Source organism: Varanus komodoensis, unplaced genomic scaffold, assembly GCF_004798865.1.
Source record: "Varanus komodoensis strain SLA01 unplaced genomic scaffold, ASM479886v1 scaffold25, whole genome shotgun sequence".
NCBI lineage: Eukaryota > Metazoa > Chordata > Lepidosauria > Squamata > Varanidae > Varanus > Varanus komodoensis.
The window spans coordinates 1,004,394-1,030,732 of NW_025335661.1; the positions used below are offsets into that span (position 1 = coordinate 1,004,394).

The window sequence follows — 26,339 nt, forward strand, 5'->3', positions numbered from 1 at the left end:
CCTCACTCATCCACATAAGATCCAGGAAGCAGGAATTATGCAATCACTCTGTACATAGATTCTCTCTTGGCTATTCTCTCATGCTTTCTAGGTTGGCACAGAACTGCAGAACTGAGAGCACTGCTCTGCCTGAACAGAACAGAAGGAGAGAGGAAAAGTGGCATTTGACTGAAATAGAGAACAAGGCCAAAACCTTGTGTGAGGTGTTGGATTAGGACTGGTGGATTCAGGTGGTCAGGTCCAGGACACAGGTGGCAGGTATCTATGGCTAGAGCACCAGGGCAAGGGGTGATAAAGATCTGGGCACTGATGCAGTAGGGCAGAGGCAAAGAGAAACAAGTCAGAAACAAACAAGGTCAAATTTCCACAGCAAGGCACAACTAGCGCAAAGGCAGAGCCAGGAACAAGTGAAGTCAGATACTGACAGAGCACAGCAGGATAAAGGTAATGGGAAAGTCAGGGCAGACATGAGTAGGAAAGTGACAATGCACGGCAGAACCAGAGGTGAAGGCAAGGTCAGGAGCAGGCAAGGGTCAGATACCCAGCAAGGTGTAGCTGGGCCAGAGGCAAAGGCAAACATCAGGTACCGGGCAAGGCAGAGTCAGATGGGAGGCAAGATCAGAGTCAGGAGCAGGCAGGAGGCCAGGCATGGCTGAGGACAAGACTAGAGGCAGGATCAGGAACACAAAGCAGCCACCGCAGAGGCCCATGGTGCTGTGGCCAAGCAGAGCAGTGCAGGGTAGCAGTCTACAGAGCCTGCCAGAGGTCCCAGATGTGCTGTGTGATCACACCTGCTCCAACCTTTGCAAGTGCCTACACGTCTGCTCATAGTCCTGCAGGTACTTGTAGGGTGAATTGTGCTGCTCTTCACCATCACATCACCAGGGGAACTGTGTCAAGGCTTCAGACCAGGACCCAGGTTCAATTCCCCACTCAGTCATGAGGCTCACTGGGCGATCTCAGGCCAGTCCGCCCCCCTGCCCCAGCTTATCCTACTACACAGGGCTGTTGTGAGATAAAATGCTAGGGAGATCCATGTGTGCTACTACCTTGAGTTCCTCAGCGGAATGGCAGAATATAAAGAAATGCTGTTGCTGTGTACAGGACTGGACAATGTTGGAGATCGCAGTGTTCCTTCTTTTTGTTTTTCATTAATCATATGTGACATGCCCTTGCTCCATGTAGATTTGCAGCACAGCACCCAGAAACTTCAGAACATGGAATCACTCCCTTGCAGGAGCTCTGTAAATGTATTCCCAAGTTGCCTCTAAAAGGTGCTAGAAATGTTGACATACAAGAGGCTAAAATGGTTGGCTTACAGACTTAAGAAAGAAAGAGAGAAAAGATTAATCCTTAAAATGTTTGACGATAATAAAGAGGAGATCTGTCAAAATGGAGAAATTAGACATATAAAAGAATTTTATCAGAAAGTGTATAAGAGACAAGAGAGCTTCAGAGGTTCAATAGAAAAATATATTAGAAAACAACACATCTCTCATTTGACAGAAGAACAAAGGACTATATTGAATAATCCTATAACAGCAATGGAGATAAGTGAAGCTATAAAAAGACAAAAAATGGGGAAAGTGACTGGACAGGATGGATTTCTGGCAAAATTCTAGAAGACTTTTGAAGAAATCTTGATGATTCCATTGAAACAGATATGTAATATTGGACTGCAAGAAGCTTTTATCCCACTGACATGGTTGGAAGCTAATATTACTTTGATTCCCAAAGATGATACAGATCCTCAAGAGATACAGAATTACAGACCAATTTCACTCTTAAATTCTGACTATAAGATTTTTGCCTCAATATTGGTGGAAAGATTGAAAAAGATTCTAATTGACTTCATTCATACTGTTCAAAATGGCTTCCTGCCAAAAAATGTGAGAACTATTTGGATGTTTTGGAATATTATGAAATGCATCCAGAAAACAGGTGGCCTTAGTCTTTTTGGATGCGGAGAAGGCCTTTGACAACATGAATTGGGAATTTATGATAGAACAGTTGGAGATAATGGAATCTTGAGATAACTTTTTAAATGCAATTAAGAGTATCTACACTGAACAAAAAGTGAGAATAATAGTTAATGGTGATATTACTGAACATATATCTACTGAAAAAGTAACAAGGCATGGATGTCCTCTCTCACTTTTACTGTTTATATTAACTCTTGAGGTACAGACTAGGAACATAAGAGAGGATTCGCAGATTAAAGGATTAAAGTTAAAGACCAGAAATATAAATTACAAGCTTTTGCAGATGATCTTGTCTTCATTATGGAAGATCCTTTGGATACAATTCCAAAACTATTAGATAGAAGAATATGGATAAGTGGTAGGGATGAAAATTAATAAAAGAAAAAGTAAAATACTTGTGAAAAACATGATTCAACTACAAAAGGATGAATTAATGGAACTATGCGGGCTTGAAATAGTCAAAAAGGTTAAATATTTGGGAATTTACTTAACTACTAGATGTGCAACTGTAAAGGAAGATAATTATGTAAAGCTGTTTAAGGAGGTTAAAAGGGACTTGGAAAAATGGAAGGACTTGCATATTACAATGTTGGGAAGAATTGCCACAATAAAAATGAATAAACCTCCTAAATGTTTTTTCTTGTTTCAGACCATCCCAATAAAATTAGAGAAGAATTTTTGTGACAATTTAAATATTCTTATATGTAAATTCATATGACAAAGGAAAAAGCCTAGAATTAGTTTGGTAACAAAGATAATTGTAGGAGGCCTTTCCCCTTGTACCACATCCGAATTTGTTAAGTAAGGGAAAAGCTATAACATATGAGGACATTTTGAATATGAAAGGACAACTTAAAACCAAACAAGAATTGCTCCTACAGGGAATAGAACTGCATTGGTGTCCATGGAATCAAATACAATCCAGATTCAAAAAATATAAACACTTACAGGACTTTTATAAAGAACAGATTCGTTTTGATAAGATGTTATTCACAACAGAAGATAAGCTGATTAAAAAGATGTATAGTTTTTTTTTGGATATGAAAATGGAAAATGAGGAAATTAAAGAGACAATGACTAAATGGGCACAGAACTTTGGTTATAATATAGAATTAGACAAATGGCAGAAATTGTGGAAGAGAAATATAAAATTGATGGTTGCATCTACATATAAGGATAATCTGTATAAAATGTGTTATAGATGGTATTTATCTCCAGACAAATTAGCCAAAAGGTTTCCAAATATGTCCAATAAATGTTGGAAAGTTTTAATAAACAAGGTACATTTTATCATATGTGGTGGACATGCGACAGAGCTAAGGTATTTTAGATTAAAATACATAGTTGGCTTGAATTAATGCTATGTAAATGTATACCTTTTAAACCTGAAATTTTCCTGCTCGCCTGATACCTGATGATTTTGACAATCAGAGCTTATATTTAGCATTGCAATTCTACAGCAGCTAGAATTGTTTTTGCCCAATATTGGAAGAAAGAAGAAGTACTTATAGAGGATTCAATAATACTGGAGATATTGGACTGTGCAGAGATGGACAGATTGACATTAATAATGAACAATAGAGAAGAGTCAATGTATTATGAGACTTGGAATTTGTTCTATGAGTGGCTGGAAAGGAAGACATGGACTTAAAGTTTAGGATATCTATGCAATCTATGAAACTGTATAGAAGAATCTGATGCTTGACTAATTGATACGATGGTTTTTTGTTTGTTTTTTTAAATAAATAAAATCTTTTTTTTTAAAAAGAGGCTAAATAGGGCTTTTCTACTAGGACACAACTTTGAAATTAGTAAGTAAAACTTAACAAGTAAAGACTTGCTTTAGCAAAAGTTATGGTATCACTATATTGAGGCCCAAGAAGAGTCAGTGACACAGAGTGCTAGGACATTCCAGGAGCGACAGCATCCAATGCGCAGAAGAAAAATCTATCCTGCGCATGCTCTGTTTGAAGCATGTCTCAAGGAGATTTGAGTCTGTTTACCTAATCTGAGTCACAGTTCTCCAGGACTTAGCCCTCTTAAATTCTGCCCCTAATTGATGTTTCTACACAACTGGGCCTTGGTGCAAATAATTAAACCAGGGCAACATGCAACCTATGGGCCACTTGCAGCCCTTGCCCCCCTCATGTGCCCCTGAATCGCCACCCTCCAAAACTGGTAATTATAAAAAGACTGAAGCATGGTGCCTATAGTTATGTTAGTGCTCCATAGCACCAAATTAGATTGCGAACAAGAATGTTGACACCTTCAGCATTTCATAGATGCTATTGAAACCAGTTTTATCATTTATTTATCTATTTATGCTGTTGCATGTGAGAAGGGCCTGCAGCAGGAGGCAAAAATGTCTCCCAGTCCTCCTCATGTCGTGAGCGGAGCTGGCTGGTGCCGGAGGTCAGACTAGATGGTCCGGGAGACCCCTTCTGACTCACTCTGTTTCTATTTCTCTGTTTCTACAGTTGCCCATACCTTAAGTGCCTAAATTAATACATAAATAAATAAATACATTCTCACCATGACTGAATGGCAAATCCAGCAGCCTCTAATGGGCACGATGCTAATGGGTGACCTTTAAACAAATTCAATATATATTGTGGAGGACCAGAAAAACTGGGGAGAAAGAACTAGCTAGACAGAAACTAAAGTATGTGGAACAAAAAATGATGGAAGCAGCAGGAGATCATAGAAACTGAAAGCTGTGAATAGTGAAGTAAATTGTTCCTCAAAGAGAACCTGAAAGCATCTATAAGGAGGGGCAAAAGAACTCATTAGTAGAAGGAACAGGGAGTTCAGCTTCCTGCAAATGGCCAAACTCCAAAGTTGCTCCTTTGAGATCTATGACCTTATGGACTTGGGAGACTTACAGCCTGGCCCAAACTGAAAGGATGTACAATAAAAGTAACTATTTCACAAAGGACCGGAAAACATCACCATGTGCTGATTCTCCCTCATAATTTTCTCAGTGGTGAAGGTGTGGATCTTACTTTTAAGTGGCTTTTCCTATGGTCTGCAAAATATAGTTAAACGCATCTCAGGTTGTAGTTAAACATTATTCTAGCTATGATGAGATGCATTTACTTGAAATGTATCACACAAAAGAACAACACATGTATTTACTTGAAATGCATCACCACAAAATAACAACACATGCACACAAGCCTGCAAAGAAAAATCAGCCCATGACAACCTTTTCTTGAGGTTAACTTACCTAATGAAGGGAAACTGAACAGACCCCATCGAGCTCCACTGTCTCATATAATGCCTTATGAAGGACCCATCTCCCCAGCTTCTGCATTTTCTAGACCCTCTCAGTTGTCACTTTGACAAGCACATACATTAAAGGAGGGATACATCAAGGCTTTCTTACCTGATAAAAGTAACATGACTTTGCATCATGTCATTCCTCCCATAATCAATGCTACCCTTAAGTTAATCCACATTCCAATCTTCAGGGGACCATTGGTTGCTTCATAGGAGGTGGCCATTACCTGAGAGTGTCCCCCTCCTCTGCTAACAACTTCCTATGTCTCTCCAGTGCAGTGAGCTCCACAGCCAACTGTGCCTTTTCCTTAGCTATCTCTTCCTTCTCTTGTAGTACACGAAGCAAGGAGTCTGCTTGCATCTCCATTTCTTGATGGCTCTGGGCTAGTTGTTCACCTAAAGTTTGCTTCTGACTGTTCAGCTGGCAGAAACGGAGGAAAGTGAGGGACAGAGACAAATATTAGGAACTGAAGAGCCAGATTAGCAGCTGGAGCAGAACCACCCATTGAGGATTCTGGCTACATAAACCTGCAAACCATCCATTTGAAGGCTGTTGTCTGGCAGAGCCATGCCTCTTTCTGGCTCAGAGATCTCTAGGCAAGGATTCCAAAATAGCTTGGCTAAGTATATCAGCAAGCTGTGTTTTAGATGTGTTAGGAATGCAGATAAAAAGATTTCTTTTCTTGAAGAACTATTGGGGTTTCTTGTGGGACCCTTTATTAGAATAAAATAACAGTTCAAATGTAATGGTGTTAGAGCACATATTTGGCCTCAACTGTGACTACAGTAAAAGTGACACTTATTCATAATTACTGCATAAAGTTACGCCTTTCCTCCTCATCTTCTGTTTATCTACTGAGACAGATTGTATCTAAATGGTTCAATCAATCAATCAATCATCCATAGCCCAAAACAACTTTTGGGAAAGCTGGGCCTGATACATCCTTCCCTCCTTTACTTCTTTTTCTATTGCAACTGTTAAAAACCTCCAATCATCCAACTCACAGAGACCAAATAAAGGCAATATATCAGTGCTGGATTCTCTTAGTGAAAGGTATTGGGATAATTTCATGACAGCATTCAGGCTAAGCAACTGTGATGGCTCAATAGTGCCAGCAGGTCAAAACTTTGTGGCAGATGTTCAGCAGAATGAAGAAGCAGCCCCCAAACACCACAGGGCTGACTCAACACATTCTGAAGTAAGTAAATTAATACTCCTCACCATTTAAAGAAGGTACCTTCAATTGATCATAAAGTCCATGGTGTCACATTACCTAATTATACCCCTGTCTGTGCTGCAAAAGGGAAATCAACCAGAGTTGACCATAATGGACTACAAGGAATGGGCACAAGGCATCTTATATCTTCTTGTAACCATTTTCCTAGGGACAAGAGTAGGTGTGGGGCAAGTTGTAACTCTTCATGCATCAACTATATTCTAAATCCTGTTATTCGTTTTGAAGGTTGTAGCCAACCAATCTATGGCAGAGATGGCTGTGACTTTCCTGCACTTATATGAATGATGTCCTGCTGTGTATAACTATGCTTGCTTCTTACTGGTAGCACTACATAACAATACATCCAAGCATAAATCTGAAGTGGCTCCAGATTTTGTGCCAGCCACATACCCATCCCCGACTTAGCTACTCAGTATCATGAAAATTATAATCCAGGACTATGGTCTGAAGATATAGCTGGTTGTACATTGTCTTGAGTTATATATAAGATACATGGGATATACAGGCAAGAATAAAATAAATTAATAACTCTTTCCTGAGAATATTGTCTTTATTTTGTTCCATCCAACAAATTGCATGGCCAAGCATTACAACTTCTAGTGTGAGTCCTCTAACAGCAGCTTTGGATTCTCTTGCCAAAACTTGCCTTTTATTAAAAATGAGTTTCTAGGCCTCAAGTTTATGGAGAACTTCCTGAAAATATGCCAGTTTCATCTAAGAATTTAGAAGCCAGGTAGTATTTGAATTAGTTTTCCTATAGTTTTTTTTAGCTTCTATGAAACCTTGTGAAATAGCTCCCCATGGGCCCAACTGCTTGTCTTCCTATCTTCATGTGGATAATGTCTCCAAGTTTTCAAGAGATCAAACCTGCCATATTAAGACCTTAGCAAAAATGAGAAATGCAAAGTTAGGCATTCCTTCTTCCCATTGTTTTTTGTAACCAATATAAAACAGCAAATATGACCATGTATTTGTACTTTGCCAACTTTCACCTTTTGGCTGTAGAATGTAATATTTTTAGTAGTCTATCATGATTGGCTAGCCACCTTCCTGGAGAGAGCCAGCTAGAAACAGAATGCTGAACCAGAAGGACCCAACTGATACAGAAGAACATAAGATGACCAATGCTGGAGCCAACAAAGGGAACATCTAGTGCAACATTCTGCTCAAACAGTGACCAGTCTGTCATCTGTGGGAAGTGCACAAGCTGAACAGGAGTAAAACAATAGCCTCCTACTACTCATGTTATCCAGCAACTGGTGCACGCAGCTATCCTGACTTTGATAATGAACGATGTATGTAGTCATCATGGCTAGTAGCCATTGGTAGCTTTATCCTCCATGAGTTTTCTCATTCCTTGATAACCACTGGTGGTTTTCTTGTCACTATATCTTGTCACAGTGAATTCTACTATGCACTCTGTGAAGATGCACGTCTTTTATCTGTCCAATTGCTCTTAACAACCAGCTTCAGGGGATATCTTTGTACTATAAAAGAAGAGAACAATGTCTTCTTATGCATAATTTTGTACTTCTCTGGCATGCCTCCCATTATTCTTCCTATGTCTGGGCTAAACAGTTTCAGATATTTGTAGAAACCTTTCTGTATAAAGGAGTTGCTCCAGCCACTTGATCATTTTGCTAGCTCTTTCTGCAATTTATCTACTCTACAATATCCTTTTTAGGTGTGGTGGCCACAGCTATACAAGACGAGTCTTATTTATATTCCTACTATAGTCCACAGCGATAAAAGATTTTGCAGGCTTTGAAGTCGCCCTTTTCATACCTGCATTATTTGGTCCTGTAAATGAACCCTCTCCCTGCGCAGGAAGGCCATTTCCCCTTCCAGTCTCTCCTGCTTGTCTTCTGAGGCCTGGCAGCTCTCCTCCAGTCTGCACTTTTCTGCCTTCATGTGCATCAGCTCCTGCTCCGAGTGTGCAAGTTGCTCCCGTGAAACAGCTTGCTCTTGTTCCAGCTCCCGCTTCTGACTTAGCAGCCTACTTTTCTCATCTTCAAGCTGCACAGTAAAAGGAAATACTGGGGGTTACAGGTTCTATATGTCAGTGGGGTGGAGACAGTGGGGAGGAGATGGTCTGACAAGATGACAGAAAAGCAGATCAAACTTAGAATTATGCCACCAAAGTGAATTGTTCAGAGAAGTTTGGCTGAAAAGTGCTGAGGACACACCTTTCCACACAGATCTCCCCTGCCTTTGACCCTCTGTCTCAATATTTACTGAAATGTGAAATTGTTAGCATGGACTGGGCAAGTCCAAGACATCTTACTGCCTGAGGCAAAGGATAAGATAACAATAGAAAGCTGCCTTAAGTGAGTTGGACGTGGAATCTGATCTGATCTCATCATCTCGAACAGGAGTTTTGATACTGACTGGTAGCAACTCTTTGGGGTTTTAGGCAGGGTTGTTTTCTGTCCCCCACTTGGAGAGGCAGCGGACTGAACCTGGGACTTTCTGCATGCAAAGCATGTGCTTTACCACTGAGCTATGGCCCCTTCCCTACTTGCTGTACTGCCTGCATTTGACCAACAGAGGCCATCCAGGCTGGTGGTTGAAATTTACGGAAATGCTGACAATGGGACATCATACCAGAGGGAAGCAAACTAGTGTAGAAGCTGCCAGGTGGGCCAGGGTGCACATGCAGCTCTACTCCCCACCATCTCACCACTTTTCCTAGCATCTACTTCTGCTGCCTGAGGAAATTGCTTCATTACTGTTTCATAAAGTAATACAGCTTAGCTGCTTTCGGTTTTGCTTACAAGTATGCATGCAGGTAGGTAAGGGTAGTTTAAACCATCCTCCTCCAGTCACCTGTTTTCCTAATCTTGCACCCCTAGGGGCTAAAGAAAGAAAAACCTCTCCACCAGCACCAGAGTTCTCTTTTGCCGTATTTTTCTCCATTCCTGTAATTTTGTCGGGCAAAGGAGATGTGATGTTCTCTGCATGAATGCATAATTTTAAAAAAGTAAACATGTTACAGGAGGTGGGGAGAACAAAAGCAGGGGGATCATAAGTGTGTGTGTGTGAAAGAGGGAGAGGGAGAGGGAGAGGGAGAGAAGGGGGTATAGTTGGATTTATCAGAGGGCAGAAAGAGTTAATTCTTCATTTTTTGCTCCCAACCACTGTTTGCAGTGTGACTGCAGCAGCTTTTTCCATTTTTCAAATCATGCCACACATTAATTTCATTCATGCAATTAATATTAGTGCTACATTGATCCTAACCACCTATCATCAATACCCATTTTGTTTCCTTCCGTTAGGATCAAGAGACTGGTTTTGTTCAAATATTCCAGTGGACGTATTTAAATAATAGTTATCATAACATTTTCTTAAATTTCTCAGCAATATCACCTCAGTTTCTAATTAACTATCTTTTTCCATGGTGGAGCTTTAGTGTGATTCTGGGCTCTGGATTTCCTTATGTTTTCTTTTGCTTTACTTTCCTTGCTTGTAATAAATTAGTGGTTACAGAAGAAGTTTGCCGTTTGTTTTTTTCACTCAACCTAGCAAGTGCATCACTGACAGCATGATCTGTTAGCTTACAACAGCAAGACTTGGGTAAATTTTCCCATGTGCTGTGTAGGCAGCTTGCAAACTTCCATCAGGCAGCAATGCCAGGCCTGGAGTCTTCCGGACGTTATAAACACTGCTGGCATATGCTGTGGAGTGTGTGAGCACTGTGAGTTCCCCCCATTTCAGGCCTCACTGCAAGTTACAAGCTCTCAGCAGTTACAAGTCCTGCAGGGATGGTGCTCATGAGGCTGAAAGCTTTCTGGCACACCACGGGTTTAAAGAGGCTCAAGGAAAGTGTACATTTTGGCAGCCAGCAAAACCACTCTGTTTGCTCTAAGCAATGGACACTCAGGGACTGGCAGGAAAAGCCAGGAATCAGGACACAGTTTGCCAGCATATGGTCACCATAGTCCTAAAACACATTGAACAGAATCTTGGGAGTGCTGTAGCTAGACATTAGTTTCATCTTTGGCTGCTCCGAGGTAAAAGGGATGAATGGATTTACAATTTCGTAAAAGGTAGTGGTCCATGGGTGTGATTTGGATTCAAACCAGGACACTAGGTTTTTGTCCCCAGTTGGTGCCATCTGTCTTAATGGGGCAAACAGCAGCATTAGGGAGATATTTTCTTTGGTCAAATGGCATGAAAGAAAAAGGGTAACTTCTCTCCACCCACACTGTGGTCTCGATCCAAATTCTCAATCCAAATTCTCAAAAGCACAGCTGCTTTTCATAAAGAGAGGTGGGGGGAGATTCAATCAAAGATTGCATCCTTTTGTTTATTTTGGTCCTTATTCTGTCATGAGATGAAGGGCCAAAACAGACATTATTTTAAATTTGTATCTAGCAGCTACATAAAGTAGGCATAGGGAACCCTATCCAGATCTTAAAAGCCACCTTCCTCATGCTAGGTACAAATCAGTATTGGAGGCCCTGTGTCTACTCTAGAGTAAAAAATAATGGCAGTGATGTAACTGCTAGATACAGATTTTAAGAAATGTCTGTCTGGGCCCTAAGCTAAGGAGAAGACATTACAGCAATATTTCAGCATCATCAGTGGTTTCTTGTCCCCTGCTGAACACAATCTGAAGTGAAAGTTTTAACCTACAATGTCCTGAAAAGTGTGGGTCTGCTGTTTTCTGTGCAACCACCTTAAAGAGATCATTCCCATGGATCAAACTGGGCACCTCTCACTTGGCCACAATTAAAGGCATGCCAAATCTACTGCCTGAGGTCACTCCTTTAGCCAGTCCAATGGTAGGGTCCCTTCTGCCAAGAAGCTCACATACGCCACTCAACTGCACCCAGTTACACTCTCTGCTACAGTCTGGCTAGAGCAGGTCATCCCAGTGCCTTGTTACCTGCAGGATTATGCGGTTGAGGCTGACCTTGTCATGAGCCAGCCCTTCGTTCAGAGCTCCCATTTTGGCTAGTGAGTCTCTCAGCTCAGCATCTTCTAATTTCATCTTGTATATGGAGCGCTCAAGCTCAGCATTGGTGGCTTCAATCTAAAGGGAAATTGGGGACGTGTCCTCATTAGATTTTTCTGAAAGTGGGATCAAATCTTATCATTTTGGCTTTTCAGATAGTTGTTGGCTTTGAAGCAACTTTCTTTTAAATTAAAAGTGCTGGCAGAGAATTCACTCATATTCGATGTCTTCAAGTGCATTCTTGGCATGTTCTCCTTCCCTTCTGAGGTGTGGTAATGGTGAATGAGAAAAGATAACATCTCAAGCTTACCAGAGTCAAACATGAGGAGAAGATAACATGAAGATAAAAATATGCACACACTCCTTTTCTACAGTTTGGTTGATGATAGCAATAGTTAAAATAAGCCTTGAATCAGATTACACAGGCGAATGGTCAAGGATTGATTGTTATATTATTTTACTTTATTAGTTTAAGGATGACTACTTTTTCCATTTAATTTCAGCCAGCATCTACGCTTAACTAGAAACAAGAAAAAGGAGACTCTTTAGCACTCATGTGAGCAGTTGTGAACGTTTTTCCTTGTTATGATCAATTTTGTTATGCAATCAGGCAGTACGCTGTTAGAAGAAGGATTTCCCCCCTGCAATTTTGTCCTGGCCAAAGTGTGGGTGGCAAAATATCTGCTATTCACTTCAGCTGAGCCAATCTGAGCAACTTGGGCAGTTTTCACAGGAGAGTTTTACCAAAACTCTTACTCATCCGGGGCCTGCCCTAACACCCTATTGGATCATGGCCTTGGTGGGCATGTTATTTCCGAGAAAAGAGATTAAATTTAGAACACAGTTTACTGGTTTGAAATATCAAGCCCTGATGATGTGATGGCATGCAATGGCACCTCACCCACAGTTCTACTTTCTGCTTTTATTATTTACAAGTGTCTACAGCTGTTAGAAATGAAATTCTGGTTGTTCTTCTTGAACGTCAGGCAGCCTCAGACACTGTAACTCTGCCCACTCAGGCTAAATCTCAGGGATTCATATCCAGCACAAAAAATGCTGCTCAGCACTAACTGCCAGAGATGATAGTTGCAATTTTTATATTCTTTTTCCTCCCACCCTGAGACTAATAGGAGTCCAGGTATTAAACAAGTAGTCCATGGTATTGTTTTCAGAACAGAAAGGCAATACTATGCCTTTTGGGCTGACATGATTTTGCAATAAAGTGAACTCAGGGTGTTTTTCCAGAATATTTTGCTTCCAGTAGACTCAGTAAATCTAGAACCCAGGTCATTGTGAACTTATGATCTCAGATGAGCTTGTCAATTCTAGTTTTTCCTCACCACTCCCTCATACTAGAAGTGGAGAGTAAGTTGCTACCAGTAGCAAATCATCCTCATCATCAAGATCATATTTCCTTAAAGGTTATTTATTTATTTAAGGCTTTTATAACCCATTCTATAGCTCATGCTCTCAGAAGTATTCACAGTTATTTAGAGATGGCTTTTTCAGCTCTGCAGTAATATGCTGCCAACTCCAATCAATATCCTAGGTGCCACACTTTGAACAAGCTGAAGTTCCGGTCCCTTTTCAAAGGCAGCCCCATGTGGAATGTATTATAAGTGTCCCTGAGTGTATGCATTATCGTGGCCATATATGCTTTCTCCAGGAATGTACCTAGTTGGTACATCCATTTAAACTGAGCAAAGGCACACCTGCCTCTTGGCATCACCTGGGCACCAAGACCACTAAACTATGCACCCATGATTTCAAGGGTAGTACGAGTCCATTCAGCACTGGCTGAATTTCTGTCTCTTGATTCATTGTTCTACTGGCCAGGAGCTCTCTGCTTTGCCAGGATTGAGTACTGCTCATCCCACAAATTTCAGATATGCTTCTGCCCAATTCACATTAATCTAGGTACTCACATTCTTTCTCATCCAGTATTGCTATAGTTCTGCCTAGGGTCATTGCCTCTTGGGTTTTGCACCTATACCCAGTCCAGTCCTCCTTACAAGGCCACTTGGCTTAGCTTATGCCTATTTCTGCCCTTGATTCTGCAGTTCTATAAATTGTTCTTATACTTTTACCCAGTTCTTTAACTGACTGGAATTTGATGATATCCTCCATCAAATTGCATGAGTGGAGATCTCATCCATCTGATCAAGCAAGAACATGTCAGATTAAAAAAGACACTGTAGCTTTTATAATGCTAGGTAGAATTTTCTTCTCATGAAATGTTTTTCCAGAAAGGCTAACATTTTGCTCTCCAAGAAAAGCAAATGAGTGCTTTTTAAAACAGTTCTAAACAAAAGGTGAAAATATCCACAGAGTCAGGTCAACAGACAGGAGCAGAGCTCTTTGGCATGTAGGATCATGCCAATTAGCCATCCTTACTTTGGAAAGGGCTCCACTCAAGTCTTCCTTGGCACTCTCTAGCACGTCTTTTTCCAACATAGCCTGGTTCAAAGATTCCTTGACAGTCACCAGCTCTTTCTTCAGAGCTGACATCCTTTCCTCGAGCTGCTCCAGGGATCTTTGCCTGAATAGAAGAAAAGGTCTAAACTTTGCCTTGTACCTTAACCAACCAGCAGTGTGTTATTAGGAAAAGACTTTGGCACAGACATCTAGGGCCCCACTAAGCAGAAAGGGTCCCAAACACAGCCAGGTTGGCTTACCACATTTTGAGGTAAAGCACCTTGCCTTCTAAAAAGGAGTGCTGCAGTAAGACAAGTCCAGAGCCTTGCCACTGCCTGCTGATATTCCACAGTAACTAAACCCAAAATCAGCCATTTCCATCTAATTCCCCAAATTGAAGAATACGGCAAAATCTCATAATGCTTCATAGCGACAGTGCGGAACAGAGAAGCAGGACTGCCTTGCAGATCCTCACCCCCTTTCCAACTCCTTCCTTGTTCTCTCCCTTTCCTTAATCACATCCTCCTTCTGCTCCTCTAGGAGTTTTCGCTGTCTCTGAAGGTCTCCATTTGTAGTCTTCAACCACTCCACTTCCAGATGGGAGGAATCAAGCTGTTGAGTCAGCTTCTCCGCTGCCACCTCCAAAGCTCCCTTCTCCCTGAGGAGTGATTAGCAAGCAAAACATGAGCAACTTGGGACCACAGTAATGCAGCTGACAGACCTGTGCTGGTCAGGATGGAGATAGATATAGATTCTGCTTCCTATGCACACCTTTGCTTCTCTTTTGCAAAGCAGGGATGGATGACTCTGTATTGCCTTGAAGTAGAAAAGCAGCAGGTGGGAAGAAGGTGCTTACCTTTCTCCTAATTATCACTTTTTCTCCACAGCTTCTTGTCCTTGCTTCTTTTCCTTCCATCTCTAAGAGAAATACAGGCCTAGAAATGTGTAGTGGAGGAAAAGCAGCTGAAGGAGAGAAGTTGAGGGGGGAAGCAGTGAGCAAGAAAAGGGCTCAGGCAGCCTTCTATCCCCTGTCCTTTCCTGGCATTGCTCTGCAAGGGGGGTGGGGGTTGAACTTTCCATTCATACATCACCTTGCAACACAGGAGAAAGACATGCACTGCAGGCAGGACATGTTTTGTTCTGAATTATTCCAATGAGTATAATCTGAGGAAGGAAGAAGGGATGTGCAGTCTGAGGATGATTTCTAGACAGAGGAACGAGATGCGGGATGTCCACAGAGTATGGTGCCCAAGCAACAATTTATGAGAAAAGATTGGAATGGGAAAAAAATCTCCCATTTATTAACCCTAAGAGAAGCCCTTTTTAATAGCTCACTTGCCAAACCATGGCCATATTCAGACAGACAGACAATTTTTTTTCTGTTATCAGAAAGGTGTGAGCTTCAGGCAACCACCCTATTTTCCTTTGCAGAAAAAAATGCATGAACTACCATAACAATGTGTTCACCTTTACTTGGGAGCTACCTGAACCTGTTATGCACATCTGAGTAGAAAGAAGAATATACATATAAGATTCAGGGGTACCCCAGGAACAGACAAATCCAATATTTTTGTTATTCATACATCACCTTGCAACACAGGAGAAAGGCGCAGAGCATGTATGAGCCATGGTTCTCTCACCTCTGCTACCACACAGGGAAATTGAGAAGGGTTTGTCAGAACAGGGCTTGCACAAACTGTTGAATACCATTCCAAGACCATAGTTTCTATCTGGTTTGTTTTTGAATTGCCTGCTTCAATGTCTTTTTCATTAGAGCCACAGTTTGAAAGTTAATAGACTCACAGACAGAAAGGCCTTGAACATATAGTGCAAGATATATTTCAGCAACAGGAGATGGAATCACAGAAACAGAGCCGCAAGGTCAGCTATTCAAGTTGCAACTCTAAAAGCAAAACTATCATATACTGCAATCCAGATTCAAATGTGCTGTAATAGCAAAGCAAAAAATACATTCAGGTGATGAAAGGGAAAGAAGCAACTCTTTTACCCCACAAAAAAACTGCAAAAGGCAAAAAAAAAAAAAAAAAAAAAAAAAAACCACTAACAAGAAGCAGAAGTTTTAACCCAATTTTAACTTTACAGAAATTATTTTCCACCCCCCAAATGGTGACTGGTCAGACTCTTGATTATGATCAAACCTTATCCACCCCATTACCCTCAAAATAAAATTTTATTGGGTACTGCTCTATGCTGCACAACAACGTTCCTAGCATAAATTAATTACTCAGACACTATTATATGCATCCAAACTAAATAGGAGCACTGTAATACTGTTGGGGGCTAGTGCAGAGAGGCATTTGATAACCTTTGGCAGCAGTGAATGCTGATGCATGTTATTCCCAAGGCCATGTTTAATCATCACTTTAGTAATCATTTTTCATTTCCTTGGCTGACAATCACAATGGAAAGTGGTGTGGAGGAGTGAAATTGCATCATCAGAACAGAAGACCCCTTTTATATTAATATGGAAAAGTGGATTGTGCCATGTCCTTCATCTACCCACCAGCCAGGGCCAAACTGTATAATTAAAGTGGTGCCCCAGGGTAGACTGTCACCACCAGCAGCTATTACAGAGGCTGTGCAGAGAAGCCACAGTGAGGTGGAAGACAGGGCCATTCCACCAGCCCTGCTGAAAGACCGCCTCTGTGAAGGCTGCCTCTCTCTCTTGGGGTCACCATCAGCAGGCTGAGATGAGGAGGACAGAAGGGGACGCAGGTCCCTTCTGCTGGCACTGCTGAAAAACTATGTACATTTTTCATCTTCCCTGCCATCACTTTTTCTTTGTGTGTTGTGTCTTTTTAGATAATCATTTTGTAAACAGAGAATGCCTTGTTTTACAGCTTGTGTGGAAGCATCTCTGGAAGCCTTTCTGGCTGGCTAAAAATGCATCAACAAACAACTCAGGAAGTTGACGTATGCCAAATTGTATCATTACTCCATCTAACTAGGCATGCCTATACTAACTGACAGTAGCTCTCCAGCCCTACCTGAAGGTGTCAAGGGTTGTACTTTCCACAAGCAAAGCATGTGCACTACCACTGAATTATGCACCCTTCCTAGATGTGAAGGGATGTGCACCATGGGGAATGTTTGCATTTGCTGATACATCACTGCAGAAAGAGGTGTCTTCCTTTCTAACGTACATATTTGAAGGTTACAATCTGCATAGCCATCAAAAAAACTGAGACAGAGCCTTGCCACTTGTGAACATAGACCAATCTGGAGTCTCCCTCTTTCTCTCCACCGTCACCTTCCTAGATCCTCCACCGAGGATTTCCAGCGTTGCAGTTCCCGCTTGCAATCCTCCAGCATTTGGGTCAGCCCCTCACTTTTCTGCCTCTGTTCCTGCAGTCGTTGTTTTGCTTCCTTTGTTTCCTGCTGGCAATCAGAAAGCTGCTTCTTGACAGATCCCAAGGCATCCCGGCAAGTCTCCAGCTGCACATTCAACTCCTGTGCATAAAAAGAAGGATCAGGCAGAAGGCTCCCTCCATGTCACACAACAGAGTAGATGAAGGGGATCAGACAACAGATGAGCCAGGATGTTGTGATCACACCTCTACCCACCTTGAGAAATGGTCTGTATGGCAAGAGAAATTAGGTTTTGGAAAATAAACACTGAAGAGCACATGAAAGGGGCAGCCAGTTTCTTGTCTCCAATCATTTGGCCATACTGCCTTTCTGGTGGGATGTACCTGCTCGCACTGAAGGACGTATACATGATTAGAAGCAGCCGCAAAAGTCGTGGCAGCTGTTGCTCTGCCATGCAAAGACTAGGATCGGAGAGAGAAAACCTTCTTTAATCCTCTTTCAAGTGCTACAGGAGCTTAGGGGAAAAGACATCCTCCTAGCTATTTAGTAATCCCCTGTCTTTGGACATATTCCACATTTCCTCTGTTGGGTTCTAGCCATTCACAGGCTGTAATGAAGTACTGCAGACTAGTTACAAAAAAAGAATGTCTCATAAGAATGTGGTGACTAATTCTACAAATTACTACCATTTAACTAGAATACAGGGGTAGGCAACCTGGTACTCCCATAATTCCTGGCAGCTGGCAATACTGGTTGGAGTTTATCAGAGATGCTGTCCAAACCCTTGGAGGGCATTGGGGTTCCTCCTCCCAATTCAGAGGCATCAATGTACTCCCAGGTGTATGGAACACGGAAGACAGACAGGCACGGCACCATTGGCCTAGAATGTACATGAGACAGCGAAGACAGTTAAATGGAAGACCAAGAAGTCCTGTAGAAGAAGGGTAAGGAGGTAGAACTCCAGATGCTTTGGGCTTCAACTTCCAGAAGTCCCTGCCAGCACGGACAATGGTGAGGAATGCTAGGAGTTGGAAGTCTAAAACATCTTGAAATCTAATTTCTACCAACCTCTGTTGTTGGGCAATGTCTAGGAAAGGGAGGAACAAGTCTGAGGAGGGGAAGAAAAGAATATGCAAAGATGCCAAGGTAATCTACTCATGTAATTTTTTGTGACATGTCTGTGCTTCCTTTCCTTTGCCGAGTTAAAGGCAGTATCTCTGATTCTCTCCTTCTGCTGTTTGACCTAAGGTAGGTTAGGCTAAGAGATGGTTCAAACCAAATGGTTCAACTCAGTGAGCTTCATGGCTGGGAAGGGATTTGAACTAAGAGTCCTGCAGTCCGAGTGTGACACCTTAACCCAGTGCTCCCCATCTGGGTGACCTCCAGGTATGTTGGACTGCAATTCACATCTTACCCAGCCAGCATGGCCAATGGTCATGCTGGCTGGGTTTGATGGGAGCTGCAGACCAACATATTTGGAGGGCATCACGTTGGAGAAAGTCTCTCTAGCCACATTCCACAGTGACAAGTGTCTCAAAGAAGGGAAGGAACTGGATGTGTGGAACTTGATAGATGACAGCAAAATTCCTGCTGCAATAGGGGTTTTGAGGAAGGTCTTGGAGATCCGGACCAGGACACAGAGGTATGTCCCAGTACAAATCCACCCAATTCCAGCTCAAGTCTCCCTTTCTAAGGGACCCTGAAATTTGAGAGCCACCTGTCAAATGTGGTTTCTCTTGAACATAGGGGAAAGGGCTCATTTTTACACTTTTCTAAGCCTCTAGAGGATGTGGGGGGGACACACAAAAGTGGTTCTCCCATAGGGACTGAAGAGAGGAATGGTAAAAGCTGATGAGCTCACTGTGACTCTGACCTGAAGATTCCACAGACCAGCTTTTCCCATGTCAGCCAAATTCTGTGTATTTACTGAACAGTTTTCCATTTTTGAGAGAGGTACTTGCACTTACGTGCATTAGCAGAAGTGCACAGAAGTGCTGATGCACACATGTGCAAATGTGAACTAGTTGCTGGGCATTACTGCTGTTTTGCATTAAATAATCTGCAAGTATGCATTATCATTAATGCACATTAGTGCAAGTAAAACAACATTCTTGTAAAAAAAAATTCTGCTCCATCCATGAATAGATGCCAGAGTGACTGACACCTTATAGACAGATTTTGCAAAATCTCAACATCCCTTCAAAATTCACATAGGAGCTGCCCTGAGAAGTTCTTCTTGCAATACAGGTAAAGATAGTATAATCTTGTGACACACAGAGATTTATGTTTATAGAACTGATATCTGATGTTTCACAATGTTTACATGTAAACCTGGGCCATCCCAGACAAGTTATGTGTGTGTGGAAAACTCAGAAGCACACGAGTGATAGCAACCAGATAAATCTAATTGCCTGCATTTATTTATATATCTCCGAAAAGATAGCTATTTCCAAGCAGACACAAAATTTAACTGGAATGGACAGCATACATGTGTTACTATCAAGAGTCACTGAATTTTGGACATTTATTGTAACATATGTTAGGCTCTCCCTGCTTCCCTGAGCAGTAAAGAAGTCCAGATAATTTAGTTTCCTTTGAATGAGAGAGTATATTGGATACTTGTGGGGTTTAATTTACCAATATACTAGGGCCAAATGGCATCCATTTCCACTCCCACAGACATTCTTCCCCAACAAAGGTGAGGGGGAAGTGAATGTCACCACGCTTTTGGAAGGAGGGAGTGCTCACAGTTTTAAGAAGTGGTCCAGGACTGGTTCCTTCTTTTGTAGTATAAGTAGCTAAACAGCAATTCCAAGTGGAAGCTTAATTGCACATCACAGCCCAGGTGCAGAGTGCTTTTGCAAACAGGGCCAGATTACCCCTGGGATCAAAACTACATCATGGGAGCAGCCATCTTTTTACCCAGGAATGATGTGGTGACTTAGCCACTTTTACACTAAAAGAAAGAAACAAAAGGTTTGTTTTGTAAGTGTGTTCCCCACCTGAATGTTCACCATGCACTCCAAATGTCAGGAAGAGTTCTCACTTCCCAAGCCCCAAACTTCACCAAAACAGCTGGCTCAAACATTTTGGCCTAACACTGATATATACAAGGGCAGCATAGTCAACACAAATAAGGCAGGCTTCCCAAACCTGCCACACGATTTGGACGACAATACCCAGAATACCTGAGCATGTTGGCTGGGGCTACCAGGATTTGGTTGAGAACATTTGGAGGGTATCGAGCTGAAGAAGGCTGAAATAAGGCATCCCTACAGCAGGCAGCAAACACCTATGAGCTAGAATCCTATTCACACACCCCTAGGAGTAAGTCCTACTGAACTCAGTGAGATGCAGTGCTGAGTAGACTTGCACAGGATTGTGCTGCTAAGACCCCACAACCAGGTCCTGTGCCCTCAGCTGTTTCTTCTCCAGCCAATAAACAACACCTTCAACTCTAACATTGCAATCCGCACCCAAACGAACTGTAGCTACTAGTGTCCTCCTCAGAGTCAGATGCATGTCACATTCCAAACACCAGAGCAAAACCAAAGTAATAGACCCATTTACTGTAACCAAGACTGGCCAAACTATTAACCCCCAAAATAGACTGTTGTAGTACATAGAAAAGTTTGCAATGTTATACATATTTTAAAATAAGTATTAGCTACATGCACTGGATTGCTTTAGATCCTTATAGTTGTGGGCTGCTGTTCTTTCAGACATAAAACGGTATGCATGATGGGTTAAAATCAGATTATCCCACCTGTTCATGTTGGCGGTACTTCTGAAAAGCAGCCTGCACAGCTTGCAACGCTGCCTTCTGGCATGTGGGAGAGTGCACCCAGGATGGCGATGTCCACGGGTGGTGAGGAGAGCTGGAGCGTAACGGGGAGGTCTGCCAGATGGTGTCTTCCTCCGATGCAGCTTTGGCACTTTCTAAGGTGATGAACCCTGGGCTCCTGCATTCAGACAGAGCCAACTAGGAAGAGAGTAGTAAAGAAGTGAATCCTTGCCCAGCCAGCCGTGCTATTGTATTGTACACCAAGCTAGATGTATCAAAGCTCTGAAGTGGGGATTCCCACTTCACTTATTTTCAGACACCACTACCTTTCAAAAACCAGAATCTCATTTATATCTTATGGTTATATTTATTTTATTTTATGTTTTGTTTATTTTTCAATTTATATCCTGCCTTTTTCCTACAAAGGGCTCAAGGCAGCTTACATTTCCTCCTCCATCTTATCCTCACAACAACAACCCTGTGGGGTAGGTTGGGCTGAGAGTCTGTGAGTGGCCCAAAGTCACCCAGTTGGCTCCATGGCTGAGCGGGGACTAGGACCCAGATTGTCTGAGTCCCAGTCCAATGCTCTTAACCACTACACCACACTGGCTCTCTCTTATATAAGGATAGCACAGAATAGATGATAGTACCATTTGCAAATTTTGTTGCCATTTTCTTCTAGTATCTTAAAACGCCTGTTCTCTATGGTAAAGCTGCTACAATAACATTATAAAATGACAATCAGTCCCCTAAAGCTGCATTTAAGCAATTGGCTGCTTATTTTCACACATTGGCCTCCTGAAAGACACTTATTCAGCCTTGTTGGGATCTCAGATCAGCACTTCAGAGCCTTGTGTATTGCGTTCAAAAAGACAGCTGTTTGGATCCCAAATTTAGCTCAGCTGTAGCCTGTTCTTCTGTTGCCAAAGACATATTACTCAAATGGGAAAGCCCGTCAGTAAATAAAGAGAGGTGGGAGAAGTCTTAGTTAGTGTAAGCAATGGTGAAAGGTCATGGGAGTGGTAAGCTAAAACTTGAGGGCCACACATTTCCTATCTCTACTCTAAGAAAAAACTAATGCCTTCTCTTGACTTCAACAACTCACTGGGGGACAGAAGTGCAATAAAATACCTGTGAAGTCTGAGATATCAAAAATTAGGATCTTATTTATGAAGTGCCTAAAGGTACAGAATGTGTGCAATAGGGAAAGTTCCCCTCCCTCCCTTGATTTCAAGGAAGTAAAGCTCCTGCCCATACAAGAAAGGGGTGGGATGAAAAAGTTCTTTGGAAGGAAGTGCTGACATCTATATCACCTCAGGGTTCAATTTACATATTTATTTAGTTTTTAAAATCACTGTTAATTAGTTACAAAGTCTGTTTAAAATCTATGAACCAGCAAGCAAGCAGTACTGCAGACAAACCTCAAGTTCCTAGATACTATCACAACACTTTTTAGCACTGTCTAAATAGTTTATAATTAGATTATAATCTATTGCAGAGTCTACTGTGAATTATCCTGTTCAAACGCTGTGGTCTGCCCCCTTTTTACCAGACCACAGCTCCCATTCATCTCAGTGGGGCTTGTGTCAGAGAACTTCCTAGTGAACTATGTCTCAATTTCTATTAAAAACATAGGTGTCTACAGTTATTCCCTGCTGTCTTGCAATCATATCATTACTTGCCTGGATTATACTGTAGAACTATCTTCCCCAGTAGGAGGGGGCCTGGCTCAGTGGCAGAGTACATGCTTGGCATGCAGAAAGTCCCAGGTTCAATCCCCATCATCACCAGGTAAGGCTGGAAAAACTCCTGCCTGAAACCCTGGAGAGCCAGTGTCCATTCAAGCCACCAATTTTGGGATGACTAAGTATAAGGCAGCTTCTTGTGTTCCTTAAGAAGTGCCCTCCAGATATATTCAACAGCAACTCCCATTCTTCCAAGCCAACACTTCTGGAGGCTGCCAGGTTAGGAGAGACTGCTATAGAGGAAGATTTCACACACCTTTGTGATGCTGTTCAAGCTATGTTGCAAAGATTCAATTTCCTCTTTCAGGTCCTTTGTCTCTTCTAGATCTCCAGTCTTACTGGCCTCCTAGTGTTCAAAGATAAGCAGTTTCTCAGACACGGACATGGAGAAAGAGCAGAGAAAGTATGACAGGGCAAGCATGTGGACTGAGGCTGTGTATCGTTGTGAGAATCTGTATGTGTTGGTAAAAGTGTCTGTGTGTTTGAGAGAGTTACAGGAAGAGAGGTTTGTGGGTACGTGTACCAATTTCTGAATGTCCATTTTTAGGGTAGAGATGGTCTTCTCTTTCTTTGCATTCTGTTCTTTAAGCTTATCTCCTAAAGTGGTCAGCTCTGTAATCCTATAAGACACAAAAGATACATAGGTGGCGGATCAAAACGGCCAGTGCACACATCTTATTAAAAAGGCATAAAGCTGGAGACAGTCAGTGGAAGCAAAAGGGGATGCATGGGCATAATTTCTCATTCAGAGTGACTTGATACCTTTGTCTGCTTTGCTATACCATTTTTCATTGTGTGAGGACTTGCAGAGCTACAGCAGCCTTTCCCAGGCTGGCACCCCTTAGAATGTACTGGATTACAGCTCACAGAGTCCCTCTGACTGGTAGATTCTGGCATTAGAGTTCAATAGATCTGAACTGGCACCACCTTGGACTAGGTTTGAGTTAGAGAGATTGGAAGCAAAACAAGAAAAAAGTAGGGCCTCTAAGCCAGAGTTGGGGAACCTCTTTCATCCCAAGCGCCATTTCAATGTTGGATAAATTCTCTGGGGTCACATTCCACTGGTGAGCTGGGAAAAAGGCAAAATGGAGCAGAGGCCAAAGGCAAAAAAGTTTGGGCCAAAAAGTAAAAGTGTAAGAACCTCAACATATTGTGGCTTAAATATCTCACTGCTCATACATAAGCCTTAGGAGAGGTATTTCACACTTTTAGATCGGGGAAAATATCCACAAAGAGTAGTAATAGTTGGGTGTAAGGCGAAAGTGATGCGGACATTGGAGGAACCAGAGAGGACGACACTGGGATTCCTGGAGGGCCAGAATGCTGGGAGTTGTAGGGTTCTATTTCTCCTTAAATCTGCACAGAACCATGTCCTTAATCACCTGAGAACCAGAAACAGATTGGCACTCTTCTCACCTGGAGTTCAGTTCTGCCTTTTCTCCATCCCAGCGGCTCTGTAGCTGGATCATCTCGCGGACTTTTTCCCGAAGTTGTTTCTCTAGCAAACAGGCAGAGCTGCTTTCAGAGAGACGCAGGTTGGAATCCAAATTGAGGCAGGCAGTGTGGAGACGGTGAGCAACTCTTGCCATGTCAGTCCCTGCCTCAGCAATACCTCTGGAAATGAGGGAGTTAAAACTTTTCTCATTCAGGATCTACATGTTACCACCTCCTATCAATAATCATTGTGTATCCTACCACCTACAGTATTGCCATTAAGTTAGGGATACCAGAAACTGGCAAGAGTCCAAGTTATTACTCTCTTTCTTTTTCAATGTGTGCAAAACTAAAAGGATGCTACCTTTCATACCTAAAATATATTGTCTCCCTCTTGAATTTCCTACAGTCCTATCCAAAAGGATCCTGTTATTTCTCAGTTTTTTAATAGGAAAAAAATGGAAGCAAGAACACTTCTTTTAAAAATTCCCATCCACATAAATCAAGCTTCATTATTTTTTGGAAACCCCCCCCTGCTTTACTTTTAAACTGCCCAATAACTGCCAGTGTACAATAAATTAAGAATATAACATAGAAATACCAAAACAAAGAATAAAAACAGCACAGAATAAAACCATGCTAAACCCAGCAGCAAACAATATAACCATTCCAGCACACAAAACAAAATTAAAACCAGACTATTTATCTGGATTATGATATAAATACCCGTGTCATCTGATTTCACTGTCTATTTGCCACACAAACCCGTTCCATAATAAACCAGTATAAGTAACATGGTTATTAACTATGGTTATTAACTACTTCTGCTGGCCACCATCATTGAGTATCTCCATACAACTGTGGACAGCATAATGAATCGCCATTTTTCCATGTTATTTATCTTCCTACAAGCAGCCTGATGGCTATGAGAATCCTGTCCCATATAAGAACATCTCAGCTGGCACCGTGGTTATATTATATATACTGTAACGAAGGTAACATGACAAATTTAATGCTAGCTACTAAACTACTTGGGACGATTTTGCCATACCCATGAAATTGCACCTTTATTAAGGTAGGTGCCTAATGTTGGATGAAGTAGTGTTAATACCACTATGTTTGGGGTAATTGGGAGAGTGCACCAACTTACTTCTTGCTTCCTATTTAAGGTTGGGTTATGCTTCCCATGGGGTAGCATGACTATTCCCATGACTTTCCCATGAGACTATTACTTTCATGTTGTAAATAGTGTTGAAAAATGGATACATTGCATGCTTGTATGCCTATTCTTGTAAACACATGACAAAATAAATGTCCATGTGTTCTTCATGTGCAGCAATACACATACTACATTGATGTTACATTGGTATAGAAAAATTATCACTTGTGAAGCAGCTTTAGGGTTAGGATGATAGGAAGCTGCCTTGTACTGAGTCAGAATATGGGTCCATTGGCCCAGCTGCACTGGCATTGACCAACAGTGGTTCTGCAGGATTCTAGCCAGGAGTTTCTCTAGTCCCACCTGGAGATACCAGAGTTTGAACTTGGGGCCTTCCACTGGAAATCAGGTGCTGTACCTCTGGGCCACAGCCTGTCTAGCTACCCGACCATGATTATGGTGACAAACAAGTGGCAGACAAATGCAGGGATAAACTCTCCTTCAACCCCATTCCCTTCTCTGCAACCTTCTTCCATTGCTTTTCTATCAGATGGTTTCTGAAATCAGCTATTGTCTGAGGGAAAATAGTGAGTGGAGAAACCGTTCTGTGATTTTTTCCTGCCCGATATAACTCTGCTGGCAATGGCTGCCACCCCATCACTTTACAATTATTCAGAGTATTCCAAGACAGATGTTGCTATAACAAGAAATTCTTCCCATGATACTGTTTTGAAGACTCACAAGCCACTCTTGGGTCTATGTCACTGGGACCCCCTGAGTCTATGAACCTATTCCTTCAAGGACCCAGAACTCATTCTAATGGGTTCAGTGAAGCTTATCACCAAGCAAATAGGTATAGGAATACAGCTTCAACACTTTGCTTTTTCATGCAGGATTCCAATTTGCTATCAGACCCATGAAGTCTGGGACTACAAGACCCGCTCTGAATTGAGGTATCATATTCTTGTATTACCAGTTCACACAACAAGATTACCCATGTACATGACCATCAGCAA

At 41.9% G+C, this 26,339-nt stretch overlaps 1 protein-coding gene across 1 annotated transcript in view; it reads right to left on the reverse strand.

The window, feature by feature from the left end:
* Positions 1-26,339, reverse strand: part of LOC123024687 (rootletin-like) — a 117,522-nt gene that overhangs the window by 59,126 nt on the left and 32,057 nt on the right. Inside the window, exons 9-18 of the mRNA XM_044432732.1 lie at positions 24,147-24,344; positions 23,254-23,350; positions 22,987-23,076; positions 20,968-21,183; positions 17,143-17,342; positions 14,347-14,529; positions 13,851-13,995; positions 11,388-11,534; positions 8,285-8,515; positions 5,489-5,682 (exon numbers count right to left, since the gene is read on the reverse strand). Of these exons, the coding sequence (XP_044288667.1) occupies positions 5,489-5,682; positions 8,285-8,515; positions 11,388-11,534; positions 13,851-13,995; positions 14,347-14,529; positions 17,143-17,342; positions 20,968-21,183; positions 22,987-23,076; positions 23,254-23,350; positions 24,147-24,344 (1,701 nt within the window). The remainder of the gene's footprint in view (positions 1-5,488; positions 5,683-8,284; positions 8,516-11,387; positions 11,535-13,850; positions 13,996-14,346; positions 14,530-17,142; positions 17,343-20,967; positions 21,184-22,986; positions 23,077-23,253; positions 23,351-24,146; positions 24,345-26,339) is intronic.